At 34.6% G+C, this 17,824-nt stretch overlaps 4 protein-coding genes across 6 annotated transcripts; 2 read left to right on the forward strand and 2 right to left on the reverse strand.

The window, feature by feature from the left end:
• Positions 1–6: 6 nt before the first annotated feature.
• Positions 7–2,896, reverse strand: LOC109857865 (signal recognition particle subunit SRP68). Its single transcript, XM_020434619.1, has 3 exons — positions 2,719–2,896; positions 1,943–2,280; positions 7–1,527 (listed from the first exon to the last, which is right to left on the reverse strand). The coding sequence occupies exons 1-3, from the start codon at positions 2,798–2,800 to the stop codon at positions 235–237; spliced, it is 1,713 nt and encodes a 570-aa protein (XP_020290208.1). The 5' UTR covers positions 2,801–2,896; the 3' UTR covers positions 7–234.
• Positions 2,897–2,918: 22 nt separating this feature from the next.
• On the forward strand, positions 2,919–3,803 carry LOC109857869. The gene is made up of 3 exons (XM_020434626.1): positions 2,919–2,957; positions 3,075–3,454; positions 3,546–3,803. Exons 2-3 carry the CDS (start codon positions 3,369–3,371, stop codon positions 3,766–3,768), a joined length of 309 nt encoding a protein of 102 aa, XP_020290215.1. The 5' UTR covers positions 2,919–2,957; positions 3,075–3,368; the 3' UTR covers positions 3,769–3,803.
• LOC109857866 (2-hydroxyacyl-CoA lyase 1) lies at positions 3,800–10,298 on the reverse strand. The gene is made up of 12 exons (XM_020434620.1): positions 10,152–10,298; positions 8,458–8,599; positions 8,112–8,196; positions 7,198–7,379; positions 6,529–6,705; positions 6,172–6,413; positions 5,657–5,842; positions 5,505–5,580; positions 4,809–5,046; positions 4,594–4,701; positions 4,272–4,395; positions 3,800–4,201 (listed from the first exon to the last, which is right to left on the reverse strand). The coding sequence occupies exons 1-12, from the start codon at positions 10,194–10,196 to the stop codon at positions 4,106–4,108; spliced, it is 1,701 nt and encodes a 566-aa protein (XP_020290209.1). The 5' UTR covers positions 10,197–10,298; the 3' UTR covers positions 3,800–4,105.
• Positions 8,817–17,817, forward strand: LOC109857867 (putative inorganic phosphate cotransporter). 3 transcript variants are annotated; one of them, XM_020434623.1, is made up of 5 exons: positions 8,817–9,136; positions 15,223–16,075; positions 16,235–16,554; positions 17,112–17,356; positions 17,439–17,817. In XM_020434623.1, the coding sequence occupies exons 1-5, from the start codon at positions 9,085–9,087 to the stop codon at positions 17,634–17,636; spliced, it is 1,668 nt and encodes a 555-aa protein (XP_020290212.1). In that variant the 5' UTR covers positions 8,817–9,084; the 3' UTR covers positions 17,637–17,817. The 3 variants fall into 3 exon arrangements, with proteins under 3 accessions (XP_020290212.1, XP_020290213.1, XP_020290211.1); XM_020434624.1 differs by lacking the exon at positions 8,817–9,136 and adding an exon at positions 12,492–12,742; XM_020434622.1 differs by lacking the exon at positions 8,817–9,136 and adding an exon at positions 14,281–14,590.
• Positions 17,818–17,824: the final 7 nt, after the last annotated feature.

The raw sequence follows: 17,824 nt of genomic DNA on the forward strand, positions 1-17,824 counted from the left end.
AGAAAATTTCTCTTTCCAAATGTACATTAAAATGTTTTATTTTTCATAATATTGCTATGGAAACTTAGTTTATGTCGCAATTTTTAAATGTTTTTGAATTAATACACTGTAAAAATCTTATTTGTGACGACATATATATCGTCACTACACAGTATATGTCCTATACACATTCACCACATTTTGTTGTGTAAATTTTTGGAAAACTTTTTATAGAATATATATATGTATATATATTTACTTGTTTCCCCAACCCCAGAGACCTTTGACGAAGCCAGTAAGACCAGCTTGATTCGGTCGTTGAGTCCGATTGCCCGTTTTGTACATTAACTCAGGAAATTCGATCTTGTTAAAAGCCAGATCGAAGAACAATGCTTTACAGGGAATACTGCGCATCGGTGGTGGTAAGATATAAACGTTTGGTTGCTTCGTAAGAAGCGCGGGATCCTCTCTGTACTCGTGCAAACGCTCGTACAGCGAATTTGTGTTCTTAGCATTCTTGCTGCATCTGTCTTCCTGCGTATCGCCCAGAAGACTTTTGGCATGGGCAGCGTACGCTGCAGCTTCTATAGACATTTCCAACTCGTCTAAAGTTTTCTTCATTTTATCCAAGAGATTCCAATGTTTCTTGTTACACTTGATCGCTTTTGTAATGTAGTTCTCTGCTTTTTTATACAAAAGTAGAGCTTCGCGCCAGAGATGCAGATTACCAAACGCCTGAGCTATGTAGAAACATCTAAAGGCTAGATAAACCTTTTTCTTTGCCTCTTGCTCGTCCACATATTCCGGATCGTCTTGCAGCTGAGACATCTCGGTGATATTGTGTATAGCTGCCTCATACAGGCGTACTATGTCCTGCGGTTTAGCTTTTTTCTGTTTCGCCACCTCCACCAGTGCCAGATTGCGTTCCAACGTGCGAGACAGACGGATGTATTGCAAGTAGTTAATTAAATGCTGCGCTGCTGATGACTTTTCGTTCTCCTTATTTTTCAGTTCATTTCTAAAATTCTCGCGCACTATTGACAAAACATCCTTGCAATCTATCAGATGCGCTTCCAGCAGATCAATTTTAGCTTGATTCGTAATGGCTTTCTCCAGAGCTTGATTAAGCGTGGAATCCGCAATGATCAGACCGGCTGCTCTCGGTGGCACCGTGCCGCAAGATTTTCCACGCCACATTACCTCCTCAGTGGCCTGTTTCGCGCGCGTTTGAGCGATCAAAGAATCTAAGCTGGCCATCAGCTCGCCGCTCAGTTGTGCGCGCATTTGCATAAGATCATCCATGGCGCTGATATCTCCGATGTTGTAGGCGCAATATCTGAGACTTGGTGTCAATTCCTCGACGCGCACATTATACAAAACCTGCTCTGCTTCCGGTAATGCAGACGCTAGATTACCATATACAACTTTTGCTTTCTGCAGATTCTCCATAGCTTGTTTCCAAAGTTGTAACTCGAACTGCAAAGAACCATTCATCCAGGCTACATACGCTTCGGCCTCCAGTCTTGTACGTGCATCGCAATTTACATTCTAAATAAAATACAATCAAAATAAAAAATTACAATTACAATTAATTCAATAGAATATTTGAAAAAATATTAACACATTGTTGACCGGTCACGAGTTAACTCGTGTTTTTATGGCCGAACGTTGCTGACCGGTCACGAGTTAACTCGTGATGCGTTTTGTGTACCATTACACATAGGTGATTGTTATACTGCTTATCATACAAAAAAGAAATATTAAAAGTTGAATAATAAATAAAATTTATTAAAGTTTATTTTTATTGTTTTACTTCCACTTCCAATTACGAAATAATAGCCGGTGACATGAGATAAATTTTCAGTAAAATTGCCGGTCAACAATGTGTTAAAATATTAAAAAAACGAGGATAAAAAAATTATTATTTCTTTTTTAAACAATGATAAACGACATATACACATGCCTCTATTAATTCTTGCAATTGTGAAGAATATAAAGCAGCTTTTCTCAGTCTGGATATCAGATGAAACTTTTTTCTGGGTTCTGTATTCGATTCCTGACGCAGTTGCATTGCGTAGCTCCAGGCACGTTCAGCCATTATTAAGGGCACTTGCAAAAACTTGTCATCAGTGACCATGGCTGGGATGATATCTTTTCTCTTAAAATGTCGTCTATCACCCTGCGGCACTTTCAATGCTTTTCGTAATCTTTTCAGTCTCCTAGAACAATAACCTCGATATCTCTGATAATCAGCGTGTCTCAACCCATGTTGTTGTTGAGCTTCTTTGATTATTTTTAATACTATGTACGTTTGTTAAGGTTGTATATACAAAAGATTGTACAAAAGTGTACTAACATATTATATAGAAAAAAACACACTTGTGTATTGTCAGACATGAACTTTGATTTAAAAATAAAAAGTTTAAATCGAATTAGAATAAATTTGAAATTAAATGTTTGTTAGAATTAGTCATTTGATAAATCGTTATCTATAGAGAGAAAACTAGTGTTCTACATCCATACAAATTTTCCATAGACGTAAAAAAAACTCTGGCCAACCTCAAGGGACAAAATAATAATAATAATTAGGTTATCGCAAACTTGTGATATTTTACTAATATTTGATCAATTTTATTGATACATAAAAAGTGCAGTGCAAAAAATACGAAAGGTTAGGACACAGCATATGGCAATGATAATTCTTTTAAATTTGCGAGAACAGTTTTTACAAAAGGATACTTTCCAAAGAATATGTTTTTGTTTCCTTTCCCGTTCCATCTTGATTCTCCTTCGAAATATCCGTTTTTTCTTCAACGACCATTGTTTCGTGTGACAACACCACAATTACCTCTCATAAAAAAAAAGGGTTTTCAGACTTTAGAAAACGTGCATACTGCGGTGCAGCACACGCACACACGTTAACACGTTTTGCAAATGGCGTCTTCCTTTCGAACACGCAATGCAAAATCTACACGCATGTACGTTGAGAAGATACGAATGCTTTGAAGCATCATTTAAATTTTATTATAAATGTTATAAATAATTTAACAAAACTTTATATTTAAATAATTTACATTTATATTCTTATATTGCAGATATATTAAAGATAGAACGATAGTTCGAAACGTTTGTAGCTTTTTATTTTGAGCGTAGCTGAAATGTCATCATTGGTTGAACAACGCGCTTAAAGGTGAAATAACCTCTTGTCGAATTTTGGCGGTTAAATTTTTCAAAACTTTGCGACGCCGGCTATATAAATCAATTTGCGGCATATCGAACGTGTACGTTTAATGTGTGTGCATATGTTTATAACAATCTGCAATAATACGGTTCTTTGATCTAACTCCGAATAATATATGCAAAGTCATTTCTAACAATCCGAATAAACAATGGCATCGACTGACGAGTCGGAAGCCGACATCGAGATGAAAATTCACAAGACACTGTACTCCATCAATGACATTACCGTGAAGATGTAAACTTTTTTTTATACAGGTTTTAATGGATATGTATATATATGGTTTAAGTGTTATTTTGATTGAAATTTATGGAAATCCTATTTGTAGAAAAAAGGAATTGGAGATGATAAATGAATTTGTGAAAAAGGACGGGCATTTGCACACGGTGGCAAAAGCGGCGAACGAGGTTTTATCCAAAAAGGCTCAAGAGATGGGACTAAACGTAGCAGAGATCACTGATCAGAGTAAACAGAAAGGAAGGTCAGATTCTACTTTGATTACAGCCTCAATAGTTACAGAAAAAATGGATCAACTTATGAATAACGTTTAAAAAACTATGAAACTGATATTTTTTTTCCATTATTGTACATGTATTATCCAATTATTTGTACATATTGATATATACATATATATACATTTCAATTTTATTATCTATTAAGAATCATACACATTCCTAATTCTTTTTCTTACATGTGTATATATATATATACATATGTATATCCCTTTTTGTATAAATGTATACCTATAAAATAGCATTTTACATTAATTGATAAATGATTGTAAATCTTGTTAGCCTTTGGTTTTAAGTTGTTTCAGCAAGAATAAGATCAAACAACGAAGTTATTGGCATGATATGACACTTTTGCTGATAAGTTTGATTGTCATATCTATAACTTCGATTCTGTTAGCCAACTGAATTGTTGTTTCTTACGATCTGCTTGTGGATTGATCATAATGTTTATTAAACTAGGGCCATCCATCACCTAAAACAAAGCGTATTTATTTTTTAAATATTTTGTTATCATATCCTTACTTTTATATTAATTGTTTTACCTTTAGAGATGACTTTAATGCCTTTTGAATATCCTCTACAGTAGTGCAAAAGTGTCCCGTCTTGCCAAACATTTCCATTAACTTTTCATAATGAGTCTCACACGTCAGAGAATATGGAGGTGTTCTAGAAATACAAATATGTTTTTAATAATTCTATTCCATATCTAAATATCTGATTATAAATATTCACGTAAGAATTATATGCAATTTTGATAAAAATTGAAAAATCTATACTGAAGAAAAGCGTCAAAAATATATTAAAGTATTTTCTTCGTAATATATTTTTTGATATTTTTGTACAATATCAAGACAAAATGCGTACACTTGTGTCGCTTCTCCAGATGCTTGTAGCTGTCTGAAGGTTTCATTATCGAAACCGCCGTATATGCCGTTATTATTTACGATTATAATAATCACAGGCAATTTGTATCTGCAGAAAAAAAAGAAGGTCGTTGTAATTATATGCTCGACAATTTATGCGCACGCGAAACCAGCTCGGTCTCGTCATTTCGTAATTTCGCGTAAATTAAACTTTACCGAAACATCGTCTCTATTTCCATGCCGGAGAATCCGAAAGCGCTGTCTCCTTCCACGCAGATCACTCGCTTTTTCGGCGCTTTATCTTTGCAGTAAAGAGCAGCCGCGATTCCAAAACCGAGCCCCACGCCCATGGTGCCGAATGTACCGGCGTCGAGTCTGTGTCGAGGTAGATTGTTCAGAAGCATCGTTCGTCCGATATCCATTGTATTTGCTCCCTCGGAACAAATAATACTATCTGTAAAAATATAAAGACCAGAGGGAATTGAAGAAGGAATGTTATATACAATATTAAACTATCTCGAATCGTTCTAACTATCGTTCGTAATTAATTCTTCGCGGACAGACATGGGTCTCCCAAACCCACTCAAAAATTGCGCGTCGGTGTCTCTAGTAAAAATTAGTTCTTTTTTTTTTTAAATGCTTACATCTTCGAAACTATTAGAGATTTTTTCAATTTGTTTTTTTGATTGACGTAGAATTGTTTAAACTTTTGATTTAAAAACACAAAAAATTGAAAAAAAATATCGATTTTTCGCGAAGATATTCGATTTTAAAATCGCGTGAATCTCACAGATCCAGTCTGTCAAACTGGTAGAACATTTTTGAGAGTTTGTCCACGAAGGATTAACTGACGCGAATCGATACGTCGAGAAAGAAAATTTATATAAATTATACAAAAAGATGTGTGCTCACCCTTTGGTATGATATCTTGAATGTGCTTGAAAACGGCGTAGTAATTCAGAGGCACGCTAGTATCCATTGACATACGCTGTAACGAATACATATGCGCAACAATTAAATCACATTGAAAACAAATTTCAAAGCGCAATTAGAGTAACACTCACGTAAACTGATTGCTTATTCTTCTCGGCTTTCTCTGTGAGACTTTTCCACCACAGATCGTTTCGATCGGCGCGCCATTTATGATCTTTCAACGCGTTCGCCAGGTAATCCGTCGCGGGCGCAATGTCGGACTGTATGGCGACGGCGGCCGGCACGGAATTGTGCAATTCCTCGGCGCACAAATCAATCTGCCGAGTTTTTAATTCATTGTATATTTGCCACGTACATAGTGATTTAGAGATCTTTCTCTACTTTTATCTGATATAAAAAAAAATGTTTTTAAGTTTTCATAAAAACTTTTATTTCATATTTTAACTTTTTTATAATATTTTATAGTATTTTTTTTTTTTTTTATATCAGTTGTCTCTGATTTTATATCGCGACAAGCAAGGACCTTGAAGAAATGAACAGGATAACTTACAGCTTTAGAATTTTAAAGAATAAAGCACACTTTGACGATCGAAAAGAAGCGTTGTTAAAAAACAAAAAAAAAAAAAAAACACCGCTGCCAACTTACTTGTATGACTTTAACGTCTCTTTGGAATCTGGGTGGCCGTCCGAAGTGCAACATCCAGTTCAATCTCGCGCCTAGCAGCAAGATCACATCGGCGTTTTGCAAAGCGTACGTACGCGCGCTGGAAACACAACGTTCGTCCACATCCGGTACAACGCCTTTTCCCATGGGCGTGGGTAAAAACGGAAGATCCGTTGAATAGATGAGTTTTTGCGCTGGTCCTTCCGCAAGCCCATAAGCAGCTCCTACAAAAATCACACACACAAAGAAATAAATGGAGAAAAAATAATCGAAAAAAAAAACTCTTACAATTAGATAGTCGAGGAGACACTTCTCTTACAAAATTCCCAACGCGCATACCTTTGCCGATTATCACTAAAGGTTTCTTTGCCCTCATCAATAAGTAAGCTGCGCGCTCAATCAAATCCTGATTAGGATACGTCAGCGGCGGCGGCGGACAGGGCGAGACCGTGATTATTTTGCTCTCGTCCACATTTTGGGTTAGTAACGTAGCAGGTAGATCGAGATATGCGGCACCTGCGAAGAAAAAACGCAATTACGGATTAAAACCAAGAGAAAAACATCGCAACGTGTGCTGTCATCGCGTACAATCAAAGGCGATTCTCAGTCGCAATCTTTTGGAGGACATTTTTTTGAGAAAATTTAACATAAACAATAAGAGAAAACATTTTTTCTTGTAATAATATATATTAAAATTTAAAATCTTTTGAGATAATGATAGCGTGAAAATCTGATTTGTATTATATCTGTTACAAAAACAAATCTATTTTCTCTCTATTTTCGCCACGTCTATTTAAACATCAGGTGCATTATAATTGGCGCAAAAATAAATTGTGGTTTTTGTTATTTAACACGTATTTATTAAAATTGATTAAATAACAAAGACTAATTCAAAGACTATTAAACAAAAACCGGAATTATTTTTGCGCCACTCTGATATTATTCATGCAAAAACGCGTTTTAACATATGTAAAAACTTAGAATGCTTGTCATTTGCTCTTTGGCTACCTGGCCTGCCGTAAGTGGACAATCGTACGGCCTTTTCTACATGCGTCGGGATGAGCACTGCCGACGGTGGTCTTGCTGCATATTTACAGTAAGGCCTGCTAGCTTCTACCTGAGGCCATTCCTGAAACCCGCCTATTCCTTCGTGATCTTCGGGACAAGATCCACCTAGCACGAGCACAGGCCTACATAAAACATCCATTCGATAAGAAAAACGATGGATGAACAACTAATCGGGGAAATTGAATTACTTAATATTCAGAGAAGTATTTTGTTGTATTTTTTGGTATGTTTTTTTATCATAAATATTGAAATTCGAAAAGATACGTAGAAAAATTATATAATTAAACGAAAAATATATAATTAAAACGAAACAAATATATAATTTTTCTTTTGCTGCGCAATTAAATATATTTGATATATATTAAAAAAATCTCTCTTGGATTTGATGGCTCGCGTGTTATGTTTTTGTGAACACGAGAAATGCGTCGCGCGCGTGCCTAACTCGCGTGTTTACCTATGGTCGGAAAAATCCATAGAATGGAAGTGACGTAATTTCCTTGATCCATTGCCACGATATCAATGTTATGACGAGATTGTAATCAGAAGTTGGATGACAAGTTGACATACAATTTTCACGACAATTGTACAGACACGTGACAAAACAAATTACTACGAAATTGTCGTGCACATTAGATGTTTTCCGCAAAACTCACGAAAGGAACATTAATCATTTTTTGTTTCAAGATGCTATCAAGATTCTTTGTGTGACTTTTATGTATTTTTTTTTAATAAAGATAAATTTTTCTTTTAATTAAGTTTTAATGTTATATCCGTCAAAACACATAACATTTATAGTTTGCTTGAATTTGACAAAATTTAAAAATAAAGTAAAGATCGCGTGTCTCACTGCTCACCAACAATTTACTTGCGCGTTCGCCATACCGCCGATAACGTGCAACAATCCCGGTCCGGAGACGCATAATACCACTGCGGGTTTTCCTAAATAAAGAAAATTTCTTATTTTCTCTCGCTATGAGATTTGCGTGTTTCCTCTTCACATTATATGTATAGAGATAAATTATTTTATTTATTTAAAATATAAATATGTTAAAATACACTATTGGTTTTTATATGCCGAGATTAAGATTGTCAAATTTAATAAACTAAATGTATAACTAAAAATTTCGAAAATCCATCAAATTTAACATAAACATAACAAAAATTATGTAATTTATATTTATCATTTACTTATTTATTTACTTGTTAAATATCCGTAGGCTTGAGCGGCGTAACAGGCGGCCTGTTCGTTTCTGAAACCTAGATATTGCAAGCCGACGGCTTGCATGCTCAAAGACAGCTCGATCACAGGATGACCCATGATGCCAAAAACGTAAGTCAGTCCCTGTATAATTTTAACAATGTATCAAGACACTCACAAGAAAGACATTTTTTTTACGGTGAAATTTAAGAAGATAAAGATTAACATTTTTTTATTCGTAAAAATTTTATAATTTGTGTAAAATTACGTTTGTGTTCGGGAAGAAGTTAAAATTAAGGATCTCTTCTTATTTCTCTTATTTCGTCGGAAGGTCGATAAAAAAAGGTCCATTGGTCGTGATTCAAGATCACGCGTTCGATTTAAGTATTTCAAATATCTTTTTTTTCTACACATTCATTCTCACGGAATGTATTCAAGATATACGGGGCAACGTACGTTTATCAATGCGATGATAATGTGCGCTTCGACAGACAAAAGAACAAGAAAAAAACAAAACAAAAAAAATAAGGCGTAGCCAACGCTCTGCCTTGGTATTTGTTGCAGTAGCGTCGACAAATGTGACAGTGTGTACAAAGTAAAGTGATCGAGCGTGATCGTTGTCATCCGGTATGAATCAGGAATACGACGATCGTACACCGTTAATTGCGTCACAAAGAAAGCGTAAGTATTATATCATATTGATAAGGTATTAAGTGTTATGTACATATAAAAGCCGTTTGTACTGAACAATGTTGATTTGCGATAACGCGATGATTGCTTGGCGTTTTGATTCGCAATAAGCGTGCTATGCAAAAAGTGCAGCCGTGTCTGAATTTTTATCCTCGACTCTCTGTCTTTCTTTCTCGTTTGTCAACATTATTATACAGAAAACACTATTTATATAAAAGACAAATTGTAATTAATCACAATGTAAAAAAAAATAGAATTAGAAATATTATTATTTATAACTTACACGAAAATATTGGGAGAATTAAGAAGATTTATATTTACACTACATTAAATAATAATTTACAGTACATTAATTTACAGTATATTAATAATTAATACATTTACAGTATATTAATAATTTACAGTACATTAATTTACAGTACATCTAATTTGTGTGTGAATATTATCTATACAATATTCTTTTGTGCATAAGAGATAAAGCGACGTGTATTAAAAAAAAACAGAAACCGTACAAAGGCAGAAATAATTATCGTAAGTATTAAAAAAAAAAAAGACAAAATAAATATACGCGCGAAAGAGATCTGGTAAAAATAAAAAAGTTAAGTTTATTTGTTAAAGGAGAGACAGAACGCGAAAGAAATTTTGAACGATGATTCAAAAGAGTGAATCGATACGATACAATCTTCACCTTTCGATAACTCGCTATATATGTTGTATATATATATATGTATGTACAGCGAGTTGCGCCGTAACTCTCGTTATTCAGCAAGAAAATCATATGGCCATAACCTTCAAATCGAACTGGGAAAATCGAATCGATCTTTACTACGAAATGTCTTGTTGACGCGTGTCAATCATTGTGCAAAGCTTTAATGCCAAATTCGCTCGATGACAATGATTCTGCATATTCAACAATTGCGAAAAACCAATAGATTTCGAAATTTTTCAATTTCTGTGTCTCTTGATCAGTATTCTAAATTATTTTTGCTCCGTAAAGTTTCCTTACCTGTTCCTTCAGGGCTTCCGCCAAAATTTGGTTTCCGCTCTTCATTTTCTTTATATTCTCATACAAACACTTCTTCAACAATTGAGTTACGCGAGAGATAACAAAGCGATCACTTGTGGTGACACTCTTGCCGACGTTGCCAACTAGCAACTGATTGAGCGACCGTTGTACGTTGTACTCTGTTCGATTTCGTTAATGAATATTCTCACAGATAACAAAATCCATAAACACTTTTGTTAAAAATATTCACATCTCTTGAAGCTACGGACGTTTTACGGAGGTTTTAAATGTCTATAAAGTGACAAAATTCAACAGCATATTTAATTATTTCTTGACCATCATTTTCCAAAGTTGTAAATACGAAACTGCGTGTACGTGATCCTTTGCAATGTGTTCTCTGATAGGAAAACATTTATTTAAAATTATGTGACGAAATCTTGCACTAAAATTGTAATTTGCAATTATGCAGATATATTTCAGGAAATAGATGTAAAAGCATTGATCTTTTATCAAATATTTGTAGTTGTTTGCAAAATTAGCTTTGCAAATACTATTTCAGCAAAAGAATAACGATATGGCGAATCATCTTAGCAGTATATTTGCAACATTAATTTCAAAAAGAAATTGTCCAATAATTGAGAAAAAAATTTCAGCTATGTGATGTTTAAAATATGTAGAGAAATATAATTGCATACGAAGAAATCAACTTAATTCATGTATATACTTAAGGAAATGCACATAACGACTCTTTCGCAATTTTTGACAAATATTATTTACAAAATTTTATTTCGACAATTATTGCAAAATCGTCGTTATTTATGATGCTATTTTTGTGCAATTATTTTCACAATTTGCCTATTAGAGTTGTCACATATATATAAAAAAAAACAATAAGATAGATGTAAAAAATGTATATAACAAGATTTATAAAATATTTGCTCATACAGACACACAGCGTCCATTAAACGTCTAATGGACGCCATAACTCCATGTGACTATTTAATGGAAATTTGTATAGAATGTTGAACCACCCGTGTGGAGTTTTTGTTATAACTAAAACTTAAAAATTAAGCATTACATGAGAATAAATTGATACTCGGAAAGTTCCGTTTGCCATCCAGCGAATAGAAAGCCGGTAGAAAGCGAAATAACATAACAGTTCGGGAATGTCATTACCACGAAAACAGTAAGACGGCGAATAACAATGAATTAATACTTCCATAATGATTGAATAAAAATTTAAGTGTCTGTAGTTGCGTTTGTTGGCAGAATTTCGTGTTCCTACTTGTATAACGTATGAAAACAATATAAGAAACAATTTCAAATGTACAATTGCTAACAAATATTAACATTGAAAAAATATTAACATTTGCAAAATACAAACTTAAATATGTCAATAATAGATTAATAATACGTTAATATATATTTACATATTAAAATTACATATATTAATCATATTTATATTCAGAAGATATCATAAAGACAAACAATGTTAAATTCACATAATGATTTTATATAAAAAATTTAAACTCTTAATGTTTATTTGTTTGCAAATGTAAACTTTTTATTTGAGACTTTCCCATTAGCAGCTGTGAGTTTTAACAAAATGCATAATTTGCCACTTCAAGTTAAGGTCAGTGCTTGAACTACATTTAAACACTCATCACCGTACGCACAATGGAACGCATGTAAATTGGTGTGTATCATCGTCGTAGATATAGCTTGATGTTTGCACGTGCAATTTACGTTTGCATAATCGGTCGATAACATTAGATATGCGCTATATGTTGACACACACACAGAACAATCTGTGTTTTTTTGTACAATTATTGTTGTTTTTTTTGCAAATTTTTATGGTTACATAGAACAACGTTTCTTTTCAAACTACGTAGAACTACTTGGAACTTCAGTTTTTATAATTACAGTGCTCGTTATAATTGACAAAACAACACGTTACACTCGCGATATATATATATATAGTGTATATAGTGTACACTATATAATTAACAATAATAGTATAAATCAAACGGAGCAAAAGGCCATTAGATGAACGTGAATGAAATTCAATAAAATATTCAATAAATTTCAATAAAATATTTTTATTAACGGAAGAGTTTATATTAAGTGTAAACTAAATTTTTTATTTGAAGCTACTTTAAATTTTAATTATTATATGAAATCATTTTTTTCCTCTCTCTCTCTCTCCTCTCTCTCTCTTTCTTTTTCTCTCTTTCTCTCGTTTTTTCCACCCTTAAAAAACTCTCACCCTTTACCTGTATTTCCGCTCTTGACATCGCGGAGAGGGGGGCATGTATATAAAACGGATTCCCGGTGCCGATTTATATACCTCTGTAAGCATTTGTCAGAAACTAGTCACAGTCAAGTGGTAGTCGTAACTAGTCGCGAGAATTCTCGATCCAACATATATTTCAGAGAAAATGGAAAATTGATATGTTGTGAGTTTGTGTATTCTCGTGAATTGTCGTGAACTTGTGGAGCTATAATTTATATGCTTTTGTGAATCTGAAATTTATTTGACAACATGAAGCTTTGGCATTTCTTTCATCAGCGACTTTGCCGATTGCTAGCACGTAAGATAAATTTTTCATCTTTTCAAATAGAGCGTTTTTGAAAACCGGTGTGAAATGCACTTCATCAACAAATAATATCATCTGCTGAACGAAATATATTTTTTATCTTTTCTATATTTAATTCTCGCAAAATTCGCTTCCAAAAAGTACCGCAATATATATACGCAATTTCCTCACGCGCACAATAGTTTTTTTTGTTACATATAAAAAAGCAAGTGAAATTTCTGTGCTCTTTACATTTCGTCGACGTTCTCGCGTTTTTTGCACGATATTTCGCACGCGAAGTGAATGCAATGTGAAATAAAACTGTCAGTGTGAAATAAAATACTGTTGTTTCTTAAATGTTTCGGTTTTATTTTCCGTGTTACACACACACACAAACTGTGTTCCCGAAATGGGAAAACTACAGCTTCGGAATAAAGAGAACGGACTATTTTCGTTATTTATCTTTCGGAGTTATTTGAAAACACAGATTCAAGGATATTTATAAATATGCATTTTACAATTCAACGATTCCATTTCTCTTGATCGCACGCGCTCGATCGATCGTTTCTAGGTGAATGGAAAAATTATTTCTCGTGTTTTATATGTACAATGTACTATAGATATATATACATGTACATATTCGCTTTTACTTTCAATGTTTTTGACACAGTTTCTAAATGATAGAGTCGTTGCGTTGACTTGTTGCATATAAACGGTAGCGCACGATCGTCTAATCAACTTTCCTCGAAAAAGTTTCACGCGCGCAAATTTAATACACCACTTTCAACTTCAATATTAGTCATCAGAAATTGTTTCGATTTGGTTGAAATTTCGAGTCGTTTATTTGTTAGCTTTTGTTGTAATTTTGTACGTATATAAGAACTAAAAAATACTATCTACAATTAAAAACAATTTTGAGCTTAAAGATATGATGCAAAATAGATTAGGAATAAGATTAGATTTAGATAGTTAAGATTGAATATAGAATATTAATAATATGTAATTAAATGTAAAGAAAACTTGATATGTAAATTAAAATTCTTTAAATTTTAATTTACGTGTTTTACACGTAAAAACGCGATTTTTTTACTTCAAGTTCACAATTGGTAAATATTTGATAAGTCACATGTCATTTTCTAATAAGATTATATAACTTTTTCGCAGGTATATGCGATTTTTTTCTGAACTTATTTGTGCATCTGATACATGTGATATAAAATTTGTCCAAATACGATTTTAACATAATAATAGAGTTTTAAAAACGTAAGGTTTTTGCAAGTATTTGGATGTTTATATATTCGCGCAACTATTTATTCCTTTGTATTTTCGATTACCTAAGATAAGATATTCCGGTCGTATGAAACAAGAAATATAAATACAACAGAGAGAAAAACTGTTGATATATTATTTTGCATTTAATTTTTTATTGCATAATACCAATAAAATACTAATCTAAATTTGTGAAAACCAGAGAAAGAGAAGTGAATTATATTACAAAATTTAATTTAATGACAGAGATATAATGATACACAACTGGATGAATAATCAGATCGATTTTCTAAGATTGATTTTCCATGATAGAGATAGAATTTGCGAGAATTGTTTTTTTTTTTTACGGATTACATAAGAAAGCAGCGTTAGCGTTTTTTTTTCGCCGCGCGAACCGACTGAACGTATCGACAGAATTGAAAATGCAAATGAATCTAGCGAAGTTTGGTTGACATAGTAATGTAACGTAATTTTGTCAATCGGTTGCGAATTTTTTCCATTTCCTCCTCGTTCTCAACGTACGTTTCTAAATGCAAGCGACGCGCGAAACCAGACGGCCGATTCTAACGATCGCGCATCTATGGATATTTTTACGTAAGTACGCGAATTACGAAAGCGCGCAATCATGTCAAAACGTTAGTAAAAAATATAACGTTAAAATATTATTAAACCGAGAAGGATATATGTATATATTATATCTCTCTCTTAGTTTTTCTTATTATTTCCAACAAATTAGTTTTTTACAAAAAGATTGTAAAACACATCATGACGAGAAAGACACGCCGAAAGGAAATTCGTGTAGTTTCAGTCCGGGAATTATTCGTCGATAGAGGTTTTGTAACTTCGCTAAGACTTTTCCCCAGTCTTTCTGTGTGTTGATGTTTGTATTTTCACTCGGTAGTTTTCTTTGTAAAGTGTCGTGATGATAAACATCACAGGAGAAAATCAATGTTACATCTTAGTCGGAGTCAAACCGAATTCAAAATGGTTTTGAAAAGAAGTCTGTAACGGACACGCTTATTGTCGTACGAACAATCCGATACCGCGCGACGCGTATATCGATCGAGTTTTAAATTTCTCGTCAAGCGAGGCGTGTAAATGCTTCGAGTTTTTTTCCAGGAATGTCAGTAATAAAAGTCACCGAGACGAGACTTTTATTGACAATTTTTTTTTTTTTTTTTTTTAGAAAACATTCAGTATCTAATCACTTATTCTCCGATTTGCAGAATGTTTTCCAATGAGAATATGGATCTGCGTGATGATGTTCACGGCCTGTTGGACGAGTTACGCGTGTCGTCTGCAGATGCCGATTCTGGTGGTGCCTATGATCAAGGAACGACCGATCAATTACACCATCAGCGGTGTGTGTGTGTTCGATGACGGTGCGCGGCGACGTCGGGACGTTATCGTTAACAATCCTCTCGATCCCGTAAGCTACATCGAGGAATATGCGTTGAATCGTATGGAGGAGGAACGAGATCTGAAACTGTTGCGGCATCGCCGTCAAGCGAACGGCGACGACGCGCTGACGGGGATACGACCGGACGACGCGCCGATCGAACTCTTTAACGGTCTACCCTTCGACTGGACCCCGACTATACGGGGCCAATTGCTCGCTGCCTACGCCTACGGCAACGTACCCGGCAATCTCCTCGGCGGCTGGATATCGCTGCGATACGGACCGCGACACACGATTCTCTGGACGTCGCTCGTCGCCGCTCTGGTCTCTCTGATCAGCCCGATTCTGGCGCAGGTCCATTGGGGCGTATTGTTAGTATCCAGAATCATTATCGGTCTTACCGGAGGCGTGATTTTTCCCTCGTGCCACACAATGGTGGCTAAATGGGCACCGCCGGACGAACGATCGCGTTTTGTTTGGTCCCTCTTGGGTGGCACCTTCGGCACGATATTGACTTACCCGATGATCGCCGCGATCGCGGAGAGTGTGAATTGGGAATCCGCCTGGTACATACCGTCTCTACTGATGTTGATATGGGTTGGCATATGGGCGTTGATAGCTTACGATTCACCCGCCGAACACCCAGGCATCTTACTTGAAGAAAAAGAATACATTGTCAAGTGAGTTACAAAAATATTCTCTTTTTTTTTCGTGTATTTTGTAACACGTATATCATTAAGAAAAAAAAAAAGATACAGTGTCAGACGGAATGTAAAGAAAAGAAATTTAATCGACAGAAGTGCAATCAGAAGAAAACAAATTTAATTTGTTATTTCTAGCGCACAAGCGGGAATTGTGCGGGTCGAAAAGCCCAAATGGAAGGAAACACCAGTAAAGCAGATAGCAAGGTCCATACCGTTCCTTAGTCTGATCATATGTCACTTCGGAAATCTTTTTTTGCTGTTCTTCTATCAGAATTCGTTGATGCTGTACTTGACTAAAGCATTGGGATTTGAATTGACGAAGGGCGGCGCCGCAGCCGGTGCGCCGTGGTTCGCCAGAATGGTGTTCGGATTCTTCTTCAGCTGGGGTGGAGATGTTGTCAAGAAGAGGAAGATCATCAGCATCACTCTTTTGCGAAAGCTCGCAACTATATTTTGTAAGCATATTTTTATTTGTTTTTTCTTATAATGGCGAGAATTACTGAAAATTCAAAGAAATTTTTTAAAAAACGCGTAATAAAGTTAAATCAGTTTAAAAATTTACATTTATTTAAATTAAAATTTATATTAAATTAAAGTAACTTTATGTTGTGATCGCAAATTATATATTTGTAAATATTATATTATTGTATAAATTATTTACATTAGAGAATCAATTCACTTTAGAAATCATCTAAATATATCGAAGTTACGCTTGAATTTACGTTAAAATATAGGAGAAAATCTGATACATTTACTCCTTTAAACTCTACGCGCCATTATAATGGCTTATCGCTAGATGATTTTTTAGAACAAATCGTTATTATACTTGTTTCCCGCTTAAGCAACGTTTCGGAACGAATAGCTACTCTATAGTGGCTTTTACATTTTTTACTAATATTGTTAAATCGCATTTCACAGCAGACGGCTCTATGGCTAGTTCAACCGTGGCCGTTAAAAGAGTTAATATACATTTTGTTTATAATTATAAATAAATTTTGTTTTTCTCTTTTAGCGCATTTTATACCCGGTATCTTTCTGATATTGGTCGGCTATGTTGGTTGCAACTTCGTACTTGCGAACGTTTTTCTGTTCTTCGCGTTGGGTTTTAACGGCGCTGCTCTTATCTCAAATTTGTCAAACAATCAGGATCTCGCGCCAAATTTCGCTGGCTTTCTTTACGGCATCATGAACACGGCGGGGACTTTTTCCGGTGTAATTATTCCGCCGATGGTCGAAGAAATAGCTGGAAAGTACGGAGTGAGTATACTTCAGATAATTCGATAATAGAACATCAACCTTTTCCGTAATTTCAACTCACGTTCTTTTTTCTTTGCATTAGAATCCGATCGACAGATGGCAGATACTCTTTTGGATCGGCGCTGGAGTTTCTATCGGAAGTATGGTCGTGTTTCTGTTCGGAGGTAGCGGTAATATACAGCCGTGGAACGAATATCGTCGGCTGGATACAGGAGCGCAAGATGCGGAAGCCGGAGGAACCAAGGGGCAAACACCTGATACTACTCCTGCAAAATCCTAGATACATTTTTTCTAGTACACACGTATTTTCACGTTACAAACAAAGACTGTGACATAATTCGAACTTTTAAAAAGTTAAAAAAGTAGACAACAATATAATGATGACTGAAAAATGATTTTCTTTGACAAATTAGGAGAAATGTTATAAAACAAATTATTTGAAGACTCAGGTTGTTTAAAAAATTCACA

Source organism: Pseudomyrmex gracilis, unplaced genomic scaffold, assembly GCF_002006095.1.
Source record: "Pseudomyrmex gracilis isolate BER0280 unplaced genomic scaffold, ASM200609v1 scaffold_177, whole genome shotgun sequence".
NCBI classification, from domain to species: domain Eukaryota; kingdom Metazoa; phylum Arthropoda; class Insecta; order Hymenoptera; family Formicidae; genus Pseudomyrmex; species Pseudomyrmex gracilis.